This window comes from Meriones unguiculatus, chromosome 3 (assembly GCF_030254825.1).
Source record: "Meriones unguiculatus strain TT.TT164.6M chromosome 3, Bangor_MerUng_6.1, whole genome shotgun sequence".
NCBI classification, from domain to species: domain Eukaryota; kingdom Metazoa; phylum Chordata; class Mammalia; order Rodentia; family Muridae; genus Meriones; species Meriones unguiculatus.
Genome location: NC_083351.1, coordinates 141,051,457 through 141,074,858, shown reverse-complemented (window position 1 = coordinate 141,074,858; position 23,402 = coordinate 141,051,457). Strand labels below are relative to the sequence as shown.

Genomic DNA, 23,402 nt, shown 5'->3' with positions numbered 1-23,402 from the left:
GGAACTTGTACAGCCATATAATTGCTATTAATTTACGGCACGATGGCATTAGCAATTACAGCCAGGCAAGAAGGTGATTTTAAGGTCTTCTTCTCACGCAGACTTTAAAAATCTACAATGAGAAATCTTGGGGTCTTGCAGGGCCTTCTCATTACACGGACTGGTGGCTATCTGCTTTAAGGAACGCAGGCTTTAAGGAACGTTATTTGCTGAGACATAGCAGACAAGAGTAAGGTAAAGCCCACGGATCTGGTAACAAGATTTGCAGTGTTAAATGCAATTGGATCTCAAATTTTAGGCGGCTAAATGTCTTAATTTGTTCTTCTCTACCTGCCATAAGATAATGAGGGTAAACTCTGACACACAGCGGACCCTCCCAGGGCCGAGTCCCCGTGTTCACTGTTTCTCAAACCCATCTTCTCTCCTGAAATTGGATTTCCAAAGCACCTCCCAGTCCTTAAGCTGGGCGGCTGCAACGGGCCCACTTGGAACGCTCACAGTCTGAGATAAAAGCATACCCGAGAGGCCAGACGTACTTAAGACAGTCGAGGGGGGCTCAGTCACCAAGCAGAAATAACCCTTCTGCTCTCTTGCTAACCGTGCCCCTTAGCCTGCCCGCTCCAGCACGGGCTGCTGACGGGAATCACCTTGGCCTGGAAGTAAATAGCGCGGCTCTCCTTGTGTTAAGTGCTCACGCGTCCCCTTACGCGCAGCAATTCATTGTTCCGGGGCTTTGGCTCAATTGTTGCCCATTAGTGGCTTGCCCTGGGTCTCCTCGAGGAGTGAGGACGGCGGTATGCTTTCTAAAGGGCACACGTGGAAACCAGTCTGGAGAGGCCTCTTGACTTGACTTCTGCTAAACATTAGAATTTTCTCCCCGTAGACGTCGGTCCCCCATCTTAGGAAAGGTCGGCTGAACAGCAGATAGGGGTTTCAGGAGGTCAGAGGGTACCCTGTCCCCTTTCTGAGGGCCTTGTGGTTTGAATGTGAGATGTCCTCCAGAGGCTCATGTGTTTGAACACTGGGTCCTCAGCTAGTGATGGTGTCTTGGACGTTTGGAAACCTTTAGGACAGTGGTTCTCAACCTTCCTAACGCTGTCACCCATTAGCAGAGTTCCTCCTGTTGTAGGGACCCGCCCCCCATCATATTTCATCACTACCTCATAACTGTAAATTTGCTGCTGTTATGAATTGTAATGTAAATGCTTGTGTTTTCCGATCGTCTTAGGTGACTCCTGTGGACCGAGCGTCAGACCCCAAAGGCTCGCGACCCACGGGTTGAGAACCACTGATTTAGCAGGCGGAGCCTGGCTAGAAGAAGTGAGTCCCTGCTCGCCAGGCATGTTGTTTCCTACCGCGGTCCCACTTCCGCTCTATTTTCTCCTCTGTGGTGCTGACAATGTGATCCGTTTTCTCATGATCCTTCTACCATGCCTTCACTGCCAGGACAGGCCGTAGCTCTTCTTTTTAAAGTCTTAAATCAAGAAGTTTATTTAAACAACAAAACAAGTCATGCGACACAAAGGAAAACCGATCTAGGATTCAAGGCCTCCCCTTCCCCCTCCCATTCCCAGAGTAATTCACCCCTACTTAAAGACAGATTGCCCTGTGTAAAAGCTATATGCAAGAAGTTAAGAAATTGTCTGCCTTTGGTTTTACAGTGATAGATGAAAAACATTAAAATTCTCCGATTGAACAAGATCCGCAGAGAGTTTTATGTTGTTGGACGGTTTTTGTTGTTGCTGTAGTCTTTAAAGCAAAGCCACATCCTGGAGCATAAAGATAAGATCTGAATGAGCATGCCACTACTGCAGAGAGGGGACATTTTTCAGAACCAGTGCCTTCCCTATACCATCTTCATTTCATGTTAATAAGAACAAAACGTCAGCGATTTAGTTTTTAAAAAAGAAGAAAAAAAGGGCACAATATCTTTCTGCATGCATACCAGTTACTTTATGTCCAATAAAGGAACGAGCAAGGGGAGATGAGGACTAGAAAAAAAAAACTGTGCTGCAGTCAGTGTTGGAACCAGATCCCGCTTTCTAACTAAGGATGTGTTCTTGGTCTACAGCCGTTCTGGAGGACGAAGGCACTCCTCGCCTCCTGTCTGCTGCTGGGACACGCCACTGTACCTCTGTCCACAGTTTCTATCTTTGTGGCTCTGTCTGTCTTGTTGACTGGCTGCCCATAAAATTAGAATTCGATCTGCCTCCTGTCGCTCACAATAGGCTTTCATCGGCTTACTCAGTGATAGATGCCTTTTCATCTTCAGCCGCACCACAGCCATCCGACCCCATCAACCCTCAAGTTAATAAGGTTGTAATTCCTGGTCTTGCCCCCTCGCCTGGGGTTCTTGCTGGCCATGGTGAGCCCCAGAGTCTCCTCAGCCGCTGTTGAGAAAAGGAGCCAGGTGCACCCTGAAGGAGCACACTGGCAGCCTGAGCCCCTTCCTGTACTGCAAACTTCTTCTCCTTGGAGTTGCTTCTTGCCAGGTATTTGTTTGGTCACAATGACAAAAGTAACCAGTAAAGAGAGGAACCATGGATTTGGATTTGGTCACAGCTGACCATGTTTTTGTTTGTTCATCTTGTATCTTATTTTTCAAAAAAACTGCCCTGGGACAAAACAAATAAAACAAACAAACAAACACCTTTTCCAATTGTTGAGCTAACCCAAGGAAGGAGTGCCTTTTTTGATCAGAGGAGCTGTCTTATCTGTGACCCAAAACCACAGCCCCAAGTTTTTTCATTTTATTCACTTTGTATCCTGGCTGTAGCCCCCTCCATCTCCTCTTAGTCCCACTTATCCTTCCTCTTCTCCTTCCTCCCACCCCTTCCCTAGTCTACTGATAAGGGAGGTCCTCCTCCCCTTCTCTCTGACCCTAGCCTATCAGGTCTAATCAGGGCTGGCTGCATCATCTTCCTCTGTGGCCTGGCAAGGCTGCAGCCCCCAGGGGGAGGTGATCAAAGTGCCAGCCACTGAGTTCATATCAGAGACAGCCCCTGCCCTCCTTACTAGGGAACCCACTTGGAAACTGAGCAGGGGATCTCCGTCCTCTCCATTCCTGGTCCTTGGTTGGAGTATTAGTCTCTGCAGCCCTCTCCTCCCCCCCACCCCCAGCCCAGGTTTTCGGCTCTGTTGGTCTTTTTGTGGAGTTCTTGTCCCCTCCAGGTCTTTTTATCTCCTTCTTCTTCCATAAGGTGTCCTTCATTCTACTGAGTAGTATTCCATTGTGTACTTGCAACACAATTTCTGCATCCATCCTTCAGTTGAGCAGCCCCAAGTTTTTATGGGTGAAAGTAATTGTGTTTACTTGAGAAGAAATACCAACCTTTTCCCCTTGTTTTTATTGCTCTCTAACAGAAAAAGTCAGAGCCCTCTGTTAAGAAGGGTAGAGGAGAATAAAATATAAACCAATAGTATCAACAGCAGGATGGCCACCAGGAGAGAACTGCAGAATCTATTAAGGTTTGAACTTAATCATATATTAATTCAATACTCAGATCTAGGCACTACTAAAGGTAGACTCTTAAGCAGCTATGATGACTCTAATGTGCTTTTCTGTCTGAGCCATACACCAACTTCTGATTCATTTTAGAAGCTTTTTGTTGCAAGTTACAGAAAAAGCAGCCAATGTTGAGATATACAATAAAGGAATTTCTAGGGTTTAGGAAGCGCAGCATGTGGATTTAGAGCGGGAGCACGGTGGTGTCGCAGAGGACACTTGTTTTCTCCATCATCCCATTTTCATTCCATTCATCCCAGGTTCATCAGCCCCTTGAGGCTCAATACAAGCAGATCTGCAGGCTTCTTCCTCATCTAAAGAACAAGAAAACATTCCTCAACTCTAACAAAAGGGTTGAGAGTCCACTGATTTAAACCCTGGCCATTCAAACCAACATGAATGGCTAAGGGGTGAGGCTATCTTGATGTATTATTGCAATCAGAGCCCAACCCCAGAGCCTAGGGGGTGTGCTAACCCCACCTAACAACATGGTCCGTGTGGGAAGCATGATTGGAAGAGCATCATTTGCCCGCCATAAACAGTCACAGGACCACTAAAGAGTCAATTTTTTCAGCAACAGCAGGTGAACGGTATAAGAGTAACTACAAAGCTTTCAGGAATCTCAGTGCTTTCACAGGGGCCTCATTCTGCCTTAGCATCAGAGAAAATCTGATCTTGAAACTGCTCATAGAACCGCTTCTCCCGTGTTACCCATACACTCCCACGACTCAGGGGTCTAAGAGTCGCACAGTGGTCCAAAGCAGAGTCAGAAAAACCCTTAAACTCTCCATCAGAAGGTGAAGAGCAAGGGCACCAACATTAAGAACAAGTGTGCTTTTGTCCAAATTACGAACTGCTTTAACTAGTGGTTCACGAAAGCAGAAGATAGTTTCTTGCCGATTTTTATTTTTCACAAAAACAAACTAGACAGTTAGACAAGATCCGGCTTATCGTGTTGCTTGTAAGGAGCACCCCGTCGGATATTTCTGAGGAGCTCATGGGCTTGCATCAAGAGATCGGATACTTCCCAGCCGCACTCCCTCATCGCACAGCTGCCTACTCCCTACTTTACAGCAGCCACCCCTTCCTACTTCCAGAGACAAGTTTCCAAGCTGCTCATTTTGTGGCTGAAAACTCTGAATGAAAATGGCCTAAGAATTTCAAAACATGAGGGCACATTACCAAAGAATTAAAAAAAAACATTTATTTATTCGGGTATTTTATGTGTATCATGCACATCTCACGTCTTCATGTACATCTGCACTCCAGAAGAGGGCATTGGATCTCATTAGAGATGGTTGGGAGCCGCCATGTGGTTGCTGAGAATTGAACTCAGGACCTCCGGGAGAGCAACCAGTGCTCTTAACCACTGAGCCGTCTCTCCAGCCCCACCCTGCCACTTAAAAAAACAAAACAAAACACAACAACAACAACAACAAAAGACACACATTTATTTATTTAGCTATTTTACAGAGTAATTTTTCAAATGTGCTAAATGTCTAGTCATTTCCAAAGTATAGCCCATGGAATCCAAATACAGAAAATGTTGGAAAAACTCTAGAATAGAGTTTCTTGATGAGATAGCTTTGGAAAGCGCAGACTGAGCGAACTTACAGACCATCGTTTTATATGCTTTATGTAGCCCTGAGAAAAAGACCATGCCGTGTTTGAACACATGTTGGCCATGAAATCCCCTTCCTGAAGAACATTTCACAGAACACATCATAATGCTGAGAAGCGCTCCTCTCCTCCCTGTCAAATCACCGTGCTTTCTGTAAGTCAATTATCTACTTGCCCTTTGTCAGCTTGTGTTATTAGATGCCTCTAGGATCCTATTCAATGATGAGATCCATTACAGAAGGCTTGAAACCCCTTTTAAAAAATAGCAGAAAGGAAAAAAGGCCCGAAGGCTAGTCTTCCCAGGATAGCAGATCTGATTCTAATTCATCTTACATGTTGTCTTTCTAAGTGGGGAGGACACGCTCCACTCCCCTTTAACTGGATTCCCTTTTCTACCATAGGTACATCCTTTGATCTTAATACACTGAGCTCATCACAACCTCAGAAAGTAGCAACAGGGTGGCTTTAGACCCCGTATGTCAACGTTTTAATGAAGCATTTTGATGACGCCCTCTTAAGGCCTGGTGGATGCGGCCCATGTAAAATGCAAATGAGATGAGGATCTGGTCTCAGCTCCAAGTTCATGTTAAGATGTAGTCTGTTCTGCCCCATGGGATGGAACTCGGCATACATTCAGGAATGGCAGCTGGAGAGCTCACGGGCCTCTGAGCACAGCCACATGGCCAAAGGATGGCAAGGTTCTGCCAGGACTCAGTGCTCAGAGAAATGCTGCCTCGTTCAAGCCTCTGCTACATCTCATTGTAGACTCTGGGAATCTAACAAGCTCCAACAGACTGTCCTATCTGCACGGATATGGAAAAGCGATTCAGCTCCATTTTTATAATAGTTTTATTTTTGCATACGAGAAGAGCAGTGGAAAGCCAGAATAGCTAAAACACCCATGTCTGCAGTTGATCAGTAGGCCAGCCATCACTGCTGGAAGTGTTGGGGTTTATTTGTATCTATTTTCTTCCCTTTTAAGTTGGTTCATATTTACTTGGCGGTGTTCCGAGCAGAATTCTGAACTCTTGGTAGTCCCAATAATTACAATACTAGAATTTATTTTGGGGCACCCTGGCACACTCCCTCACAGGACCTAGTTTACTGATCCTGTCCAGTAGTTGAGGTTTTTTTGTTTGTTTGTTTGTTGTTGTTTTGTTTAGCACATTGACAAATTGTAAGTACTAGGAGCCGGAGTTGGTTCAGTGGTTATGAGTCCTGACTGCTCTTCCAGAGGACTGGGGTTTCATTTCCACCATCCACCACCATGCGGTACCAGCCATACATACAGGCGAATACTCATACACATAAAATTAACATATAAAAAATGTAAATGCCGGGAAGTAATCCTATTATAACATCTTTTTAACATACACATACATATATAGTAATAGACAGCGATCCTAATATAGATGGCCAACATTTTCCTATAAACTAGAATGCATCCCCTATTTGAAACGCATTATCCTCTTAAGAACGCCATGTGGCATGCTGTAGTATTTTATCTAATTTATGTTGGGACAAGGTTTCGTGCCCTGTGTTATCTGGTCTCTGAAGGCACGCATAATAAAGTAAATGTGAAAAAATAAAATAGCAATGGAGTTGGCAGTCCTTCACAGTATCCTTTGGAGCAGTCCCTTCCTCCCGGCTCAAGTCCTGAGTTCTGTGTCCTCTCTTTGCCTTACTGCAGCCTGTGCTGTTTGTCTCGAGACTACAGCACTTTGTTTTCTTGTCTCTGGGTGTCACATCGATGGTGTCTTATACCACATAAAATACATCATTAGGCGTTTAATTATTGCTGTCCCTTATTTTTTTCTGTTACATCCGAATGTGTGTGAACTGTTCTTCGCTCCTTTTTCATAATTTCCCCCTCATCATTATATTCGAGTAGTACTATTAGGACATCATTGAATGTATGTACAACTGGACCACGTGTGACTGCTTCTTAAGATTCTCTCGAGTGTATGCTGAGGCATGGTTCCAGAAATGGAAACTTTGTGTCAATCAATGCTATCAGATTATCTGCCGATGATTCTTTTTTTGGCGGGGGGGCAGGGTCTCAATATGCAGTCATGACTGGCCTCGAACTCTCTATGTGACCTCAAGCCCAGAGATATCCACCTGATATCGATCAGTTCTAGCAACTGAAATGTTTGTGTGTTTTGTGACTCATATTTTCTGTGAAATGCCCAGCATTTAGCCTTTCGCTGTTAACTGTTTATGTTTTAATGGGGACGTTAGACTTCTTTATATCTAATTGATATTTTAGAATTCTTGAAATAGTTTTTATTCTAAATCCTTACTAATTATATGTGCAACAACATCCTCTGTTTGCCACTTTTCTACCCTCTCCCACTTTCATTTTGTAACATTAATTTACTTTAATTTCTCTGGTTTATGTTTAAATAGATTTAAACCTCTCATTCCTTTGAGTTTTAGAAAGTATTTGAGGATTGACCCATGTGGAACTGATATTATTGTAGAAGAGATGGCATTAATCAACTATTTATTGTGTGACACTGATTTATGATGATTATTATACATTAAAATGTTGCTTATTTGGCTGTTTCTGACCTTTATTCTTTGCCACATTAAATACAATTAGTTTGACAATGCTTGTCCCCAATCCATAGTCTGTCTATTATTATCTTCATAGTTGCTCTGTTGAACTTTCATGGACCATCTCAGGAAAGGCAATCATTTTGTTATCAAATGGTTCCTGGAGTGCTGTAATACAAATAAGACAAGACCAAGCTTTTAGATTCTCAGTTTTCTCATGGTCAGGAGGAACAGCCAAAGGCTCCCACGATCAAAGTGTGAGTGGTAATTGGTTTGGTACCAGTGAAGAACGGTAGTGCTTAACATGATGGCCTCTCCTTTCCCCTTTCCAGCCGGGGTCTTGCCACATGGCCCAGACTGGGCTTCAAGTGATCCTTCTGCCTAACTCAGTTGTGGGTGGGATTACAGCCGTGGGCTCCAGAGCCAGCTGAGTGTTCACAGGGGCCAGCAAGGGCTTGCTGTAGTAAGTCTCTCCCTGCCAACGTGCCCTAGATTCACAAAGCATGCTGAAGCAATTCTCCATCTGTCCAGCCAACACTAAGAACCACCAGCTTTCCCCCACAGTATCATTACTCCTGTCCCAAGAGATCTTCCATCCAAGAGCATCGAGAACACGAACAACATGAGGACCTTCAGAGTCCTTGTCCTTCTAGCCTTGGCTGCCGTTGAATTGAGAGAGCTGGCTCTCAGCTAGGAAGCAGAGTTGGATCTGGATAATGTGTTACCGCTAAGTCGGGGCTGGTGATTTCCAGCTCATGGAGAGGGTAGGGAGGTGTGGAGGTGGGGTGTGTTAGGAGAGGGCACCGAGGAGTTCTGGCTGGGGCTGACACCGTCACATCCCAGCTTCCATTTCAGCAAACATCTACATAGTTGAAGCCCGACACAAGGAGAGCTGTTTTTGTTTCTGTTTGTTTGGTTTTTCCAGACAGGGTTTCTCTGTGTAGCCTTGGCTGTCCTGGAACTCACTTTGTAGACCAGGCTGATGTTGAACTCACAGGGATCTACTTGCCTCTGCCTACCTAAGTGCTGGGAGTTTTGAAAACTGGACATATTTAAAAACTGGACATTTTACAGGCAAGCGAGTGGGAGCTGTTAGAAGCTGTTGACTTCTTCTGACAGAACTGTGTTCAGTTTGCTCCGATTATCATGTACAATGCTTGGCACCTGGATTTTGTACCTATCAAGCCATCCTACTTTTGTTTGTTTATTCACTTTATAACTGGACTGTAGCAAACCCCCTCCTCTCCTCCTGGTCCCATCCTCCTTCCCTCTTCAACCTATCCCTGGTCCCCTACTCCTCAGAAAAGGGGAACCCCTCAACCCACCCTAACACATCAAATCGCATCAGGACTGAGTGCATCCTCTTCTCCTGTGGCCTGGCAAGGCAGTTACTACCTTGGATAAAACCAATGAGTGGGGGAGGAAGGCTTTGTGATCTAGATTAGGGTTCAAAAATTTAGTCTTCAGAACCTAAAAAAAGCAAATGGGAAAAAAGAAGCCAATTCAATATGGCAGAGATAAAAATGTTTTTCAAGAGAAAAAAATATTCCTCAATTACACAGAGTAACTCTTGTTGGTTCTGAAATGCATTCCAGTTTCAGGGCTTTCATTGCGACAATTATATTTTTTAAAGATTTGTTTGTAACGACATGTGTGTCTCCGTGTAGGCACCTGCATGAGGGTGTGGGTACTTGAGGGGCCAGTAGAGGGCATCTGATCACCTAGGACTGCAGTTACGGTGGCGAGCTGCCTGACATGGGTGTTAGGAACTGAACTTGGGTTACCTGCGAGAGCTGTGCCCGCTCCTAACTAGGACGCCATCTCTCCAGCCTCAACAACTGCACTGTTTCTCTGGTAACCATGAACACCCTTCTACTAAAGGAAAACACTTCCTTGTGGAAATGGCAGCAACAAATAACCGCCCATCAGACGTTGCAAAAAGTAGGGCCCCACACAAACTGCAGTAGCGAGGGTAATTCTGCACCCTAAGGCAACGGAAAGTTGCGAGGCATTTACCTGCTGTTGCCATCCCTACAAACACGGGGCTAAGGACAAGGCAGAGCACACAAGAGCTTTTGCAAGAGGGGGCCATGCCAACAGGGTGTCACCATCTCACTGCACCTGCTCTGGCCCAGTTCTCTGGGCATGAGGGAAAGGCCCTTCATGAGGTCCAACATGTGTGCGGTGAGGGACAACACCGAGGAGCTGAGGGGCACGTGACAGCGGGCACTGACCCCAATGGGCTAGCACCGTTCTGTCCTGGTGGGTGACGAGCACTGAGCATTAGTTGGCTGTTTCTAGAGGCTTCCATAGGCACCTCAATGACCTCTCTTGGTCCCTGTTTATCTAATTTCAAGGAGTCAAAACCTTCCCTGGCGGGGCAGTTCCACAGTAACCCCTACAACCAGCTGGGAGGTCTGATTTTTCACAAATAGATGATGACCTTGAGTATGCATTTCCAACCTCAGTTCACAACGCAGTCCTGAGCAGAGAGCCGTAGGAATCTCTGCTCCCCAAAAAAGAATTACCTCACCCTTACAGAAATAAAAAAAAAAGCAACACCAAGTCAATTTGAGTATTTTATTTATAAATGTACATTTACTATAAAAGCTGTTGCATTTTAGACAACTTTTCATTTTTTTAAATTTTTTTAAAACTATTTCTCAGAGGCGTTTTAGAATAAATATTGTAAATGAAAGTTAGTGTAACTGATACGGGATGTCGCCCACCCAGAACAAGGGCATCTTTTGGATGTACAGGTAATTAGAGTATGTATCACGTTAGCGACACCACACCGGAAGAAGGACAAATGTCGTGAAGGTTTGCTAGTGAGAAACAAGAGTCGCCCATTTTTGTCCTTGGGAAAGAAGCTTCTGGAGTCTGGGGGTGGGGGGAGAGTCAGTCACTGTCCTCCAGGAGCAATAAATCACTCACTTGCCTCATCTGGGTTTTAAACAAACACATTTACATTGTAACTCCACACAACAGAGCGCTGCTTCCCCTGCGATCTCAAAGATTATTTGAAGAGAAATAGATCATAGTCTTACGCTGCATTGGAAAAAACGACAGAATCTAGTCTGCCGAAGCTGCCATGTAACTGACTCTAAATGAAATATAAATCAAATAGAAATAGAAACAGTTGGCAATTAGAATTTGGAAGATGTTGGAGATTATTCCGGGCTGGTGACTAGTGTTCATTACGGGAAAGCACGTTCTGCACTTGGAGAATGGGGTTTTATTTCTCTTGACTCCAGTCTAAGCTTCAATACATGTACAATGAGTCTCACTAAGAAATATGTATAAATGGCTTTGTGAAACCAGAAGAATGTGCAGTTCTCATGTGCTCCTGACATAACGGATGGCCTCGCACATGTAAAAAGTATCCTATAAAAGTCGCTTATGAATGACCGGATTGTACATATTTTGTGCATCCTTTCTTGTAAAGTACTTAGTATCATGCAAAGTGTAAACATCCACGTTATTAAAATAGTTAATAAAACATGCAGGTGCTTCATCAAAATATTGGACTTGATCTGTACATTTTCAAAACTTTTCTTTTTCTTTTTAAATTTTTTTTCCTTTTTTTTTATTTGTCTTTTAAATTTTTTTTTAATTAATTTTTTTTTTTCTCGTAAAGCGGCGAACACCTCCGAGAGGAGTCACGGGGGACTAGGAAGTGACTTCACCTCCCTTCGGTGTTCTGAATCTGCCATTTGTCACTGTGTGCAACAGCTCTGCAGTTTTCTAAGGCACAATTTTTGATGAAATGGTGTGTGAATTTCAATCCAGTAACAGCTCGTCCAAATGACAAAGTGGCCAATGTACCTCCAAGTGGCCACGGAGATGTCTGCACCTGTAAGGGACCCACATGCAAAGAACTGTCTAGCATGGAAATAAATAATTGCTAGCCATACTCCATAAGACACAGAAAAAAATTATTGCTTACATAACAGAAAAACGTCTACTTGCTTTCTGTCTATACTACATTAGCCTACTTCGAGGGTATCCATAGTCTACATTTCCCTAATGCCATCTTCACTTAGTTGCCCATTCTTTTAAGGCAGAATAAATAGTTCCCATTCCTCCCCCCCCCCCCCCCCCCCCCCGTTTTAAGGAAAACAGCCTGGAGAGCTAAATCGTGCTGGTTTAGCAACCTCATTCCTTTCGTGTCCAGCTGAAACATATCACACGGGGCAGAGAACAGGTCTCCGCCAGCGATGTGGGAGGATGGAGCCGCGCACAGGTCTGTGGGAGTGGACAGGGCATGGCCTGCCTTGTGTTGGTGCCACTTACTGATCAGGCTGCATTGCGGGCTTGTCACGTCCTGCTCTCTGGGTTCTGTTAGGACGGGTCTAATGCATTTCTTTGGATGCCGGGGCATCATGCCCTCAAGGAGAACTTGCAGGCAAAGATGAGACGTGCTCATTCCAAAAAAATGGCCTGTTCTTGATGCCTAATACGCACATCCTCATGTCAAGCCCCCAATGCTTACAGAGAGCAAGCAACCCAAGCCTCAAGGCTACCACTGGCAGACCACCCTTGTGGATTACACCTTCCCATAGGTTTTATAATAAGTTTGAAGACAATGGCTGATCTATTTCCTTCCTGCTTCCTCCTACCCTTGTCGCAGAGTGGAAGTCTAGAGACACCGCAAGGGCCCTCTTCGTTTGACGGACCAGCCTCTATTCATGACATGACTTCCAGGGTACACAATATCTAATACTAACAGCGTGATAATTTATTGGTAGGACTTCTGCCCCCAAAGGTAAGTAACACAAATGTTTTCAGGAGTACAGTATATATTATCAGGCTAGTGTGTTTGCATCAAAAAAAAAAAATTATAGTTCAGAGTCAGAGCTTGCTGGGGTGTCTGCTTTTTTCTGAAATGCATTCACTTTATGTTCCTGTCTTAAGCTGGCATTGTCTTGCACTTCCTGCAGCTCACTTCTGTAAACATAACGTGTCTAATTTCTAGAAATACTAAAACGCAACAGGTTTATTGCACCCTTTTGCTATTTTCCCAAACAAGAGAGTAACACCTTTTCAACCATAAGCCTTTCTGCCCATGCTAAAACTGTTAACTGTTCAGGATCATTGCAATGCAATATTCTTTTTGTGTACACTGTGCAAATGCAGGAAAAGAAAATCAGCCTCCCAATCAGAAGAAGCACAGACACTGTGCCACGATACAAAAAGAGCAGATCCACCATGTGGAAGAGTCCTCCAGAAATCAGATGAACTCGGAGAAGCCCCTGAACTTGGGGTTTAATTAAGCCGTTGCCAAGGGACACCCTTCGTAAGGAAATTCTAGGTGATCCGGAAGCTCCCAACCACATCACAGTGTCGTAGGTTGGCCAGCACCTGCGGTGAGAAAAACAGAAGTTTGGGTTGGTCAACACATGTTTCCAAACCTCTGAGGTCAGCAGTCACCCTTGCCGGAGTTTCTTCCCTGCAGGACAGGGTGCCCTGGCCTGCCCTGATGCTTTTAGCGTCACCTCGGGGCATGGAATTCGGCATCACAGGGGACTTTGTCAGATCACAGAGTGGTGAGCAAATCAGTCCCACGCGCCCAGGTGTGCAGCTGGTACCTAAGCATTACGCCTGATGCAAGGGCCCCCCATCAAGATTTCTAATCTGTCCTTTGGAACGCATCAGCAAGAAGAGGATGGTTTTTTTGTTTTGTTTTGTTTTTCCTCTTGAGGTCTTGGGTCATGGAATCAGTCCACTGAGACTGGGGGAATATAAGTGATCTAAAAACCCTATTGCGAGGTTGAGCAAGTGAAAATACAGAGCACCTAATCAATCTGAATATGCATTTTAGGCATGTAACTTTAACCCATTTGCTATTTGGGACACGCTTGCGCTAAATCTGGGACGTGCACATATTGAAAAGATCGATTATAGATCTGACATCCTTATTGTTTAGCCTGGTGTGCTGGTGCATGCTTGCAAACTCAGCACATGGGAGGTGGAAACAGGAGAATCAGCCTTGGCTACCCGGTGATCTTGAAGCCAATCTGTGCTGCAGTGTGAGTTCGACTATCTTAGTTTGACTATCTCAAACCAAGCTACGAGTATCACCACCAACCACCATGCAAAACAGGGCAAAGGAGACAGGCCAGTCCGGTCCTTAGACCCCAGGTGTATATGTTTATGATGATGCTACACACTTGTAACTTCAGCACTGGGAAAGCAAAGAGTGCTGGAGTAAGTAGGCTTACTGGCCAGGCAGCCTAGCCAACCTGAGGTCCAGGCTCAGACAGACAGACACTTCTGTCATGCACACACGTGCACATGAATAAACACATTGTATAGGACAAACAAAGTCACCACTCCTGGCTTCAGTATTCATTTGAAAATGCACACACATGCCAAAAACAAACAAACAAACAAACAACAGCAACAACAAAAACTCATGGGTTATGTAAAATTCAAATTTGAAACATCTCCTCGAACATCTTGTGTTCTATCTTGTCACCCAACCTAAGAAGGTTGAGTTCTCAGTTCTTGCTGGAGCTGTCACAAGTTTCGTGTTCATTTTAGACGCTGCAGCCATGATGAGACGGACACACTGGAGAAGACCCTGGGGGAGTTAGCGCTAAGTGCATCTCACCACAGTGAATGATGGAACAGAACATCACCCAGTGCCCAAGCACAAATGGCACTAGTTAAACATGTGATGGCTTGAATCCTGACGGGCAATTTGCTTTGCACTTCCACTCCCATTTACATATGAACTTAAAAATCTCCTTACGTGGCTTTTAGGAATTGCATTTGAATATGCTTTATGCCATTTTTTTTCCTCTAACAGAAAAAAAAAGTTCATTTAAATGTGACTAGTTACTTGTAAAAAAAAAAAAAAAAACACCCAGGATTTAAATATTCAGGTTTTTATTATTCCACATAACAAAGTGATTTTTTTGCTTCTTTGGAACGCCTCTGATGGAAACCATATTTTCCATCAATCCACCAACTCTCCTCTCAATTCAAAGCAGAAGTTTCAAAGAGGAAAAATCCCTTCCAGCCATCTCCTCTCGTGCTGCTTGCAACTGGGGATACAGTCAGCCTGTCAAATACGCTTACAGTTCTCCAGCTAAATGACCCTGACTTCACCATACCACTCCTCAGTGCATTCTTTCTTAAGGCATCAAGAAAGAAAAGGAATATTTTCATGTACCCTGGTCACTCTGTCATGTGTTCACTTAATTAAAATTAGCCTAAAATGATCCTAACATTTGTCTGAAAAAACAAGCAAACAAACATGGGAAAGAGCTTAAAAAAAAAAAAACTTTTGGAAAAAAGAAAGTAACGGGAGTATGTATGTGGCTGTTACTGGCCAAACTTAAAACATATATTATGAAGCTACAACAATTAAAACCACTCCTAGTGGGAAAGGAGTACATGAAAAACACAATCCTATACCCAGAAGCCCAAAATATACATGGGAACTCATGGGAAAGCTAGCATTTCATATTAGAAGAAGTGATCATTAAATGAAATTCACATCATTGGCTAACTCACCTGAAACCTGCCTAATTTTTATCCCCAAATATATTCCCAAGGCTCACACACTTACAGACTGAAAACAACTTGATGAGAACTCTCAGCTCATCTTGTTTATACCTTTGGAATAGAAAGTGTTGTTTTTCTCTGAGTGGGACCTAAGGCCCCAATTTTTAAAAAGGCAAAGAATTTACATATTTATTGAAAACAAAAGTCTTTTGCATGAAAATAAATCAAAAGTTAAAAAAAAAAGGTGAACCTCAGCATGCAGCAAACACAACAGTCTTTAACTTGCAAAGCACTTCAGCAGATCAGGTCCCAAGAGGAGGGATAGAGGACACAGAACCACATCACAGAAAAACAAACACCAATGGAGAAAGAACACGGAGAGAAGTTCAAATTCAGAATTGAAACCACACCTCTCGGGGCTAAGGAAAAGTGTCAGTTGGTAAAACATGGAAGAATGAAGACCAGAGCTTGGATGCCCCGCCCCCACGTAGACGCCAGACATGGTAGCGCACGCCTGTATCGCCAACAGTGGGGCGTGGGTGAGGACAGACGGATCTGTGGAGTCTGCTGGCCAGTCAGGCCAGCTGAAGCAGTGGACTCACAGCGCAGGGAGGGACCCTGCCTCAAAAACCAGAGCGAGGTGTGAGCGCGGAAGATACCCGCTGTTGGTCTGTAGCCCTGCTCGCGCGTGTGAGCATCTTTACACCACACTCACTCACCCTCCACGTATCTAAGGATATAGGCTTCTACCTACCTAGCAGAGTGGTTTTTTCCCCCTCTTTTCCTTCTCTTTGTCAGTGCTCAGAATGCAACCCTGGTTCTCCCGCACACAATCAAGCGCTCTTCCTGGAGCTTCGCCCACAGCCCAGGGGTGACATTGTAACAGATGATGATCCGGATCCCCACAGTCTCGATCAGCAGAGGAGGAGGAAGAGGCTCGCCCACCCACTCTGCAGGGAGGACTCACTCGTTTCTGGACAACAACCAGGCACCTAACACGTCTGAAGTTGTGAAAAGCTCACAGCTTTTAAAAAACACAGCATGGCTCCCTCTCAGTATCTACCCACTGGAGATGGTTTCACACCTTCATCCAGACATATGCAAGGATTCACGGGAGTATTTGACAAATACTACTCAGAAACCGGGACCGACTAGAGTGTTCGCCCGGGAGAAAGGCATTAAGTCGAGCACAGCTGTAACAAAATCTCCGTACTGAAGCCCGACACACATGTAGCTAGACACAGCGCATGGGCACAGTATGCAAACATCCACTCCTGCCCCCAAGAAACCTCAGACAAGGGGTGACCTCAGAGAGATGTTGATTCCAGTTCAGTAGGCTACCAATTCAAAATTTCTAACCCTATGGGATTCTAATGTTTTATCTGTTCATCCTTTTGTATGTTTACAGAGGTATACACGGAGAGACACTGAGCAGAGAGATAAATGGGTCCTTTTGCTTTCTTCTTAGCGTTTTTTAACATTCTAGAAAATACATAAAATAGTCTGTTTTGAGGAAAGATAACGGCCCCCCTCCATTGTGTGTGTGTGTGTGTGTATGTGTGTGTGTATGTGTGAAAATGATGAAGGTACAGGATCTGCATGTACAAAAATGGTATAAAGAAACCCAGTATTTGGTACAATGAATATGTGCTAATAAAAAGGGAAAACAAACAAAACAAAACCTCTCATGAACAAGAAAAAAAACTCATCTGTAGTCTACTTTCAAATAGCTTTCTTATTACAAGAACTGTTCCAGGAATTCTCTGACTCTTGTCTTTAGTTGTAATTAAAAACAGTTAATGCCCTTTACATTTGCATACATAACAGAAGTTCCTAGCCTACAGCCAGAAACCTAACTCCAAAAGAAATGGCAACAAATCACCAACTTCCGAAAAGCCTGCATGAAAACAGGCCGCTGGGCCCCAGGGGAGCAGTTTAGGCTTGCTGGCATCTTTTGAGCATGCTCAGTTACCAAAGAAATTCAGAACCCCAGCGCTATCCGCAGAGACCATAAAGGTCCCTCATTCTAACGGCGCCCCCTGCTGGGACGATGCTCGCCATCCAGCTGCTTGCTGAGGTTAGAACAGAGTGTGATCTATGGCAAATGACAGAGGGAGAGAATCCCTTTGAAACCTGGGAGAAAGGGGGCTTATTTTCTCTCCCCAAGCCACAACAACAAAACACAAAAGCCCAGTTACAGACACAATTATTAGACATTACACGTATATGCATGCGTTTGTGTACTGAGGCACGGACGTTTATGAGGAGTGCAGAGTCTGACTCAAGCGCCTCATGTAGAATACAAGGTCTAACAACTAATGCCACGTGTAATCTGTGACGCCACAGTCCCGCTGTGTGATCATAACTCCACCCGAAACTGTATGACCTCAAAGGTTTACCACAGATCCAAAAAACCCTGCATTTGATTTTTTTGTTTGTTTGTTTCACCTCATTTTATTAACAGGCATATAATCCTCCGTATGCCCTAATGCACTGAATCTGTAGCTGTAGAAGAAAAACAATTTAATTCTGTTTTTTATTCTTATTCTCCAATCCAGAAGCCAGTGATACAATTCTTTCAATTCTTTCACATACTCTAACAACTTTTTTTTTTTAGCATAACTGGTGAATTTGCATTAAAAAGTCTCCTGTGGGCTCGGGTCTCTCACAGCAAAAGTATCGTACTAAACTAGGACCTGGCCAGCAAGCCGCTACCAGCCACTTTCAAACCGTTTGAACAGTTGGATGGCAGCGCCCCCTCGTGGCTCCAAATAAAACACACACCCTCTTGGTTGGGAAACCCAGAAAGCGCCCACAGCTAGCCAGTTTATAGATCTTATTGTATGCAAAAGTATGGAAGTTGCTGGCAGGGGCAGAGAAGCAGGTGCCATCATTTTGTCTGTCAATGAACTTTCAAGTTCATTTAATAACAGAAGCATATCCTGAAGAGCACTTCCACAGCAGAGTGGGCACTTATCAAACCCTGGGCAGCCGCTCTCACAACCCAGCACCTCCAGCAGACAGGCCCGACCTAGGTACTGTGCTATAAACCCTAACCCTTCCTCTGACTCAACAAGGCCCTTGCAGTTAGCTCAGGCAGGGTCCTCCTCAAACCTGGCCTACGGTTTTTACCCCATGACGTGCTCACGCACTCCTGGGTAAGAATCATTTATCCACAGGAGCAGGAACTTCCTAAGAGAAGCCTCATGTCTTTGACCTCCACCCTATGAATGGATCCTTTCCCCAGGGGCAGGAATGTCAAATGGGGGCCAGAAAATACCTGAATTCATGCACCAAATCTCACGTTCTCTCCATACTTACTTCTGGATCGCATGTAGCATTCGGTACAGTTTAGGAGACCGTTGCGAATCCGGACATCTGTCCCACTCACTGCATCTCCGAGCTGTCCTTTACAAATGCCACACTACGAGAGAGAAGGGACAGAAGTTATAGGACGAATAGGGCATTGTGTGCACAACAATTGTTTGACTGCTCGTGGTGGTCTGAACGCGAATGGTCCCATAGGCTCCTTTGTTTGGTGACTTGTTTGGGAAGGATTAGGAGGTGTGGCCTTGTTGGAAGAGGTGTGTCACTGGGGGTGGGCTTCGAGTTTTCGAGAGCCCATGCCAGGCCCAGCGTCTTGCTGTGCATGCTGCCTGTGGGCCAGGATGTAAAGTTCTCAACTACTGCTCCAGCTCCATGCCTGTCTGCTTCCTGCCAGGATGGTCATGGTCTCTACTGCCTTCTGGAATCGTGAGCCCTGAATTAAATGCTTTCTTTTGTAAGAGTTGTCTCAGTCATGGTGTCTCTTCATAGCAACAGGACAGTAACTAAGACACTGCTCATGTGAGGCACGCAGGGACACTTCCGTAATCTTCATGTTCGCTGAGCATCTATTCTGGGTTAGGTATTATGGCACCATAAGGCAGTTTATGGCAAAAGTAAAATATATTTTGAGTATTTTATCTTAACTCTATTTTACAGAGAAGGACACAGGTTGAGAGACTGATTTGCTAGCTGATTCACCCTGGGGTTGGGAGGCTGGTTCGTGACAATGCAGTGACTTGAGAGCCTGCTCAACTGTTACAAATGCATAATTTCTCAGTCGAGATAGGAGGACCATTTCCAGCAGACAGTACCCTACCAATTCTACACAAACATGTGGCCAATGGATTATCACTTGAAACTTGACTACCAGAACTCTGTTAAGGCTTTCCAGGACATTCTACCAGAGAATTATTAAGGAACACATTCCATTGTGTACTTCCACATTGCAGGTGTGGCACCAAGGGTCACAAATTTCCTGGGGACGGAGCCCTTATCCACTGAGTGGTCTGAGAGCAGAAGGGAGATGTATGAGGCATTTGCAACAGGCACTAGGGGCCTAACCAGGTACCAGCCCCCTCCGGATGGATCAGACTCAGCCTCTGATTCCTGCTCTAAGACCTGCTGGGTCACAGGGACACATTAGGCAAATGATGGGACCCGAATCTCTCTGTGGTTTGTCTGATTTGTGAACTTCACCGACAGACTCTTAGACTGGGGACAAAGTGAGTTGTTTTCATCCCATCCAAGTTGATGTTATAGCCAAGGGAGCTACCAACGGGAAAGAAGACAGAATTCAAAGAGAAAAGGAAAATGTATCGTGCAGAGAAAAACAATGACTCAAATTCAGACGCAGAAGGCTTGGCTTCAAAATCAACAGTACCTTCAAACCAAGTACAGCAGCCCCTGCGTAGCAGGAGAGCTGGTAATAGAGCTAGGCCTTCTCATTTGCATTGTACTAGTCCGTCTAAAGTATTTATTGATAATTCCTCTGTCAGATACAAAAGAAAACGGTGGAAATTGAGGAAGACAGAGTCCTTACTCTTCTGGAGTTCTGTGTTTATTGCAGATGCTGATAACTCAGCATAATGAGCAATAAAGACGAGGGAAGCCTACCCAAGAGCCTTCAGCAAAGGCAACGCACTGACTGGGTGTGGTGGGGCATGCTAGGAATCTCAGCACCTCAACACTAAGGCAGAAGGACTGTAAGGGGCTGGAGGCCAGCCTGGGCTGAAGAGCGAGACCTCGTTTCAAACAAAACAGAACACACGGAGGAACTAAAACAGCAAATCAACAGACTTACTACAGGGCAGGTGAACCCTCAGCTTCGCAGGGGAAGCCATCATCCTGAGGTCCCAGACAAGCTTGCTATGAGAACTGAAATCTTACAGCTAGTCTTTGCCACTTACTCTGGACAGAAAATTGTGGGGAGCCGAGACTCAGATGCCACTAGCTGGCGCTGACATCTCGCCCTCAAAACTTAAACCTCCAGGGTGCACGCGCAGATGCGTATACACGCTAAAGATTGCGTGAGCACGCTAAGGATTGCGTAGGCACGCCGGTAAGAGTGAGCAGCCAACCAGGGTATTGACACGTCACAAGGCCGCTAGCATAATGGTCCTAGTCATCAGGCGGGGTAAAAGTAAGCAGCCAGTCAGGGTATTCACACGTCACTCAGGTGCGACCCCGGCTTATATAAACAGCGCTACTCCGGGGCCCGCTCTCTCCTTCGATCTCTTCCTTCCCCGTTTCCCCGCCCGGGGCCGCGGCCCTCGGGAAGCCGCCCGCGCCCACGAGGTGGCAGGGTGGCCTCTCTCCCCTCTTCATCGCGTGACTAATAAAGTTTACTGCGGAAGGATTCCTGTGGTCGCGTGCGTTTCTGCCGGCGAAACATTCACGCGGCGGCTCCCAACATCTGGTGCTGAAACCCCGGAACATTGCTGGGTAAGGAGGGCCCCCTTTAGCGGGGAGGAATTCAGAACCGCAACATTAAGGTTTGTCCTGAAAGACATGTTCGATCTCGACTTATCCCGTTTCTCATTTCGGCTAGCAGAAGCCCTTATGGCCTTCTCTGCTGTGATAGCCGCCATAGCTTTCCTTTTTTTGGTCTCGTGCAAACTCAAGGACTGCCTCGGGAGAAAGAGGAGTAGCAGGAGATTAAGGATAGGGGGGTTGCAAGACAACATGCCAGAATCAGGACGTGAGATGAGGTTAAGGGTCCCAATGGATAGAGATAGGGACGTCTCTAAGAAAAAAGGCCCTTCTGTGGACGTTAAAGCCACGGAAGAGAGAGGTCAGGGAAAGGACGCCCTGGTAATAAGAGGTAAAAGAAAAGGAAAAAACTCAATAAAAAGGCCTCTTTATCCAATAAGATTAAAATTCCCGCTAAATGCCTGGGCGCAGCCATCTTGGCTTTCATCAGAGGCTTCCACGTGGCTGGCAACTGGGCGCAGCCATCTTGGCTTTGGGAAAAATGGGCGGGACCTTGGGTATGTCAGCGGTCCCCACGTGGCCGGCGCCATCTTTGATTCAGGCTAGGAGGCCCCTGCCTCCCATGTGCTCTCCATATAATTCATTTAAAAGACTGGTGATTGTTCATTACAAAATGTTTTTATGCTCTTTTAAGAAAAAAAAAATTCTAGCTAATAGGTTTGATATGGCTAAAATAATTTTTACAGTTTAAAATTGTTCTGTTAAGCAGTTAATTTTAAAGCTTGTTTAATCATTAAAAAATTTTGGTTGTGGGGGATTATAGATGCTCCACAGTGTTTACTGTATCAGCAACACCTGGTGGCTGTACTTGGTGCTGTCAGTCGCAGCCTGCTAATGCTAACACATGGCCTGCCGCCATAATGGTTCAGCAATTAAAGACACGTAAAGCTGTAGTTTGGCTGCCATGTTTGTTTAGGGTTTCCAGCTAAGTTTAGGGTTTCCAGCTGAGTTCAGTTACACGTGGCCAGCCACCATACTGGTCCGGAGATAAAGAGGGTAAAGCTATGAGTTTGCCACCATTCTGTTCAGGTACTGTTCAATTTTATTTAAAGATTCCTTCTGCTAAATTAAAGCCCCTATTTGATATTTTGGAAGGGGATGTTCATATTTCTTCACCCAGAGCCTTAACACCGGCTGCAAGCCACGCTCTGCGAGTGGTAGAAAATGCTTTACAGGATGCCCAATTAAAACGTGTAGATAAGACTAAGGCCTTTGACCTGTGTGTCATTAAAACTAAACATTTGCCAACTGCTGTATTATGGCAAGGTGGGCCCTTAGTGTGGGTTCATCCCAATGCCTCTCCTACAAAAATTATTGAATGGTATCCGGATGCAGTCGCTCAACTCGCACTTCGTGGGTTAAAAACAGCCATTACATACTTTGGGAAGGAGCCAAAGTCTTTAATAGTGCCTTATACGGCTCACCAAGTTCAGGTATTAACTGCTACCTCTGATATTTGGGCGGTGCTGGTTACCTCTTTTAGTGGTTCAATTGATAATCATTACCCAAAACATCCTATTTTGCAATTTGCCTTAACTCAGGAGGTAGTCTTCCCGCATGTAACGTCCCAAAAGCCACTTCGGGATGGACTGGTAGTCTATACAGATGGGTCAAAAACAGGAATAGGAGCTTATGTGGTTAATAATAAAGTTATTTCTAAACAATATCATGAGACCTCGCCTCAAATTGTGGAATGTTTAGTAGTGTTAGAAGTTTTGAAAAAATTTCCAGGTCCCTTAAATATTGTTTCTGATTCTAGTTATGTGGTAAATGCAACCAAAATCTTAGAGGCTGCTGGATTAATTAAAGCGTCTAGCAAGCTTGCAAAAATTTTTCAAAAGATTCAGTTTGCCTTAATTACCAAAAGATACCCTGTTTTTATTACACACATCAGGGCTCATTCCGGTCTACCGGGGCCCATGTCCCGTGGAAACGACCTGGCAGATCGAGCCACAAAGATGATTGCATTTGCCCTCCTTTCAAATTTAGAATTGGCTAAGGAGTTTCATAAAAGATTTCATGTTACAGCTGAGACATTGCGTAATCGATTTAACATAACTAGAAAGGAAGCTAGAGATATTGTTACCCAATGTCAAAATTGCTGTCAGTTCTTAACTGTGCCTCATGTTGGGATTAATCCCAGAGGAATCTGTCCACTACAAGTGTGGCAGATGGATGTCACCCACATTTCATTTTTTGGTAAACTTCAATACTTGCATGTTTCTGTTGATACTTGCTCTGGAGTTATGTTTGCTTCTCCCCTGACTGGAGAAAAGGCAGCCCATGTTATTCAACATTGCCTGGAGGCATGGAGTGCCTGGGGAAAGCCCAAAATTCTAAAAACTGACAATGGGCCAGCCTATACTTCTCAAAAATTTAAACAGTTTTG

At 44.8% G+C, this 23,402-nt stretch overlaps 1 protein-coding gene across 24 annotated transcripts in view; it reads right to left on the bottom strand.

The window, feature by feature from the left end:
- Positions 1-10,250: 10,250 nt before the first annotated feature.
- Positions 10,251-23,402, bottom strand: part of Limch1 (LIM and calponin homology domains 1) — a 313,519-nt gene continuing 300,367 nt past the window's right edge. For all 24 annotated transcript variants that reach the window (XM_060380703.1, XM_060380697.1, XM_060380695.1 and 21 more), the window contains 2 exons: positions 18,518-18,620; positions 10,251-13,045 (listed from right to left, as the gene is read on the bottom strand). In XM_060380703.1, the coding sequence (XP_060236686.1) occupies positions 13,020-13,045; positions 18,518-18,620 (129 nt within the window). In that variant the 3' untranslated portion in view covers positions 10,251-13,019. The remainder of the gene's footprint in view (positions 13,046-18,517; positions 18,621-23,402) is intronic.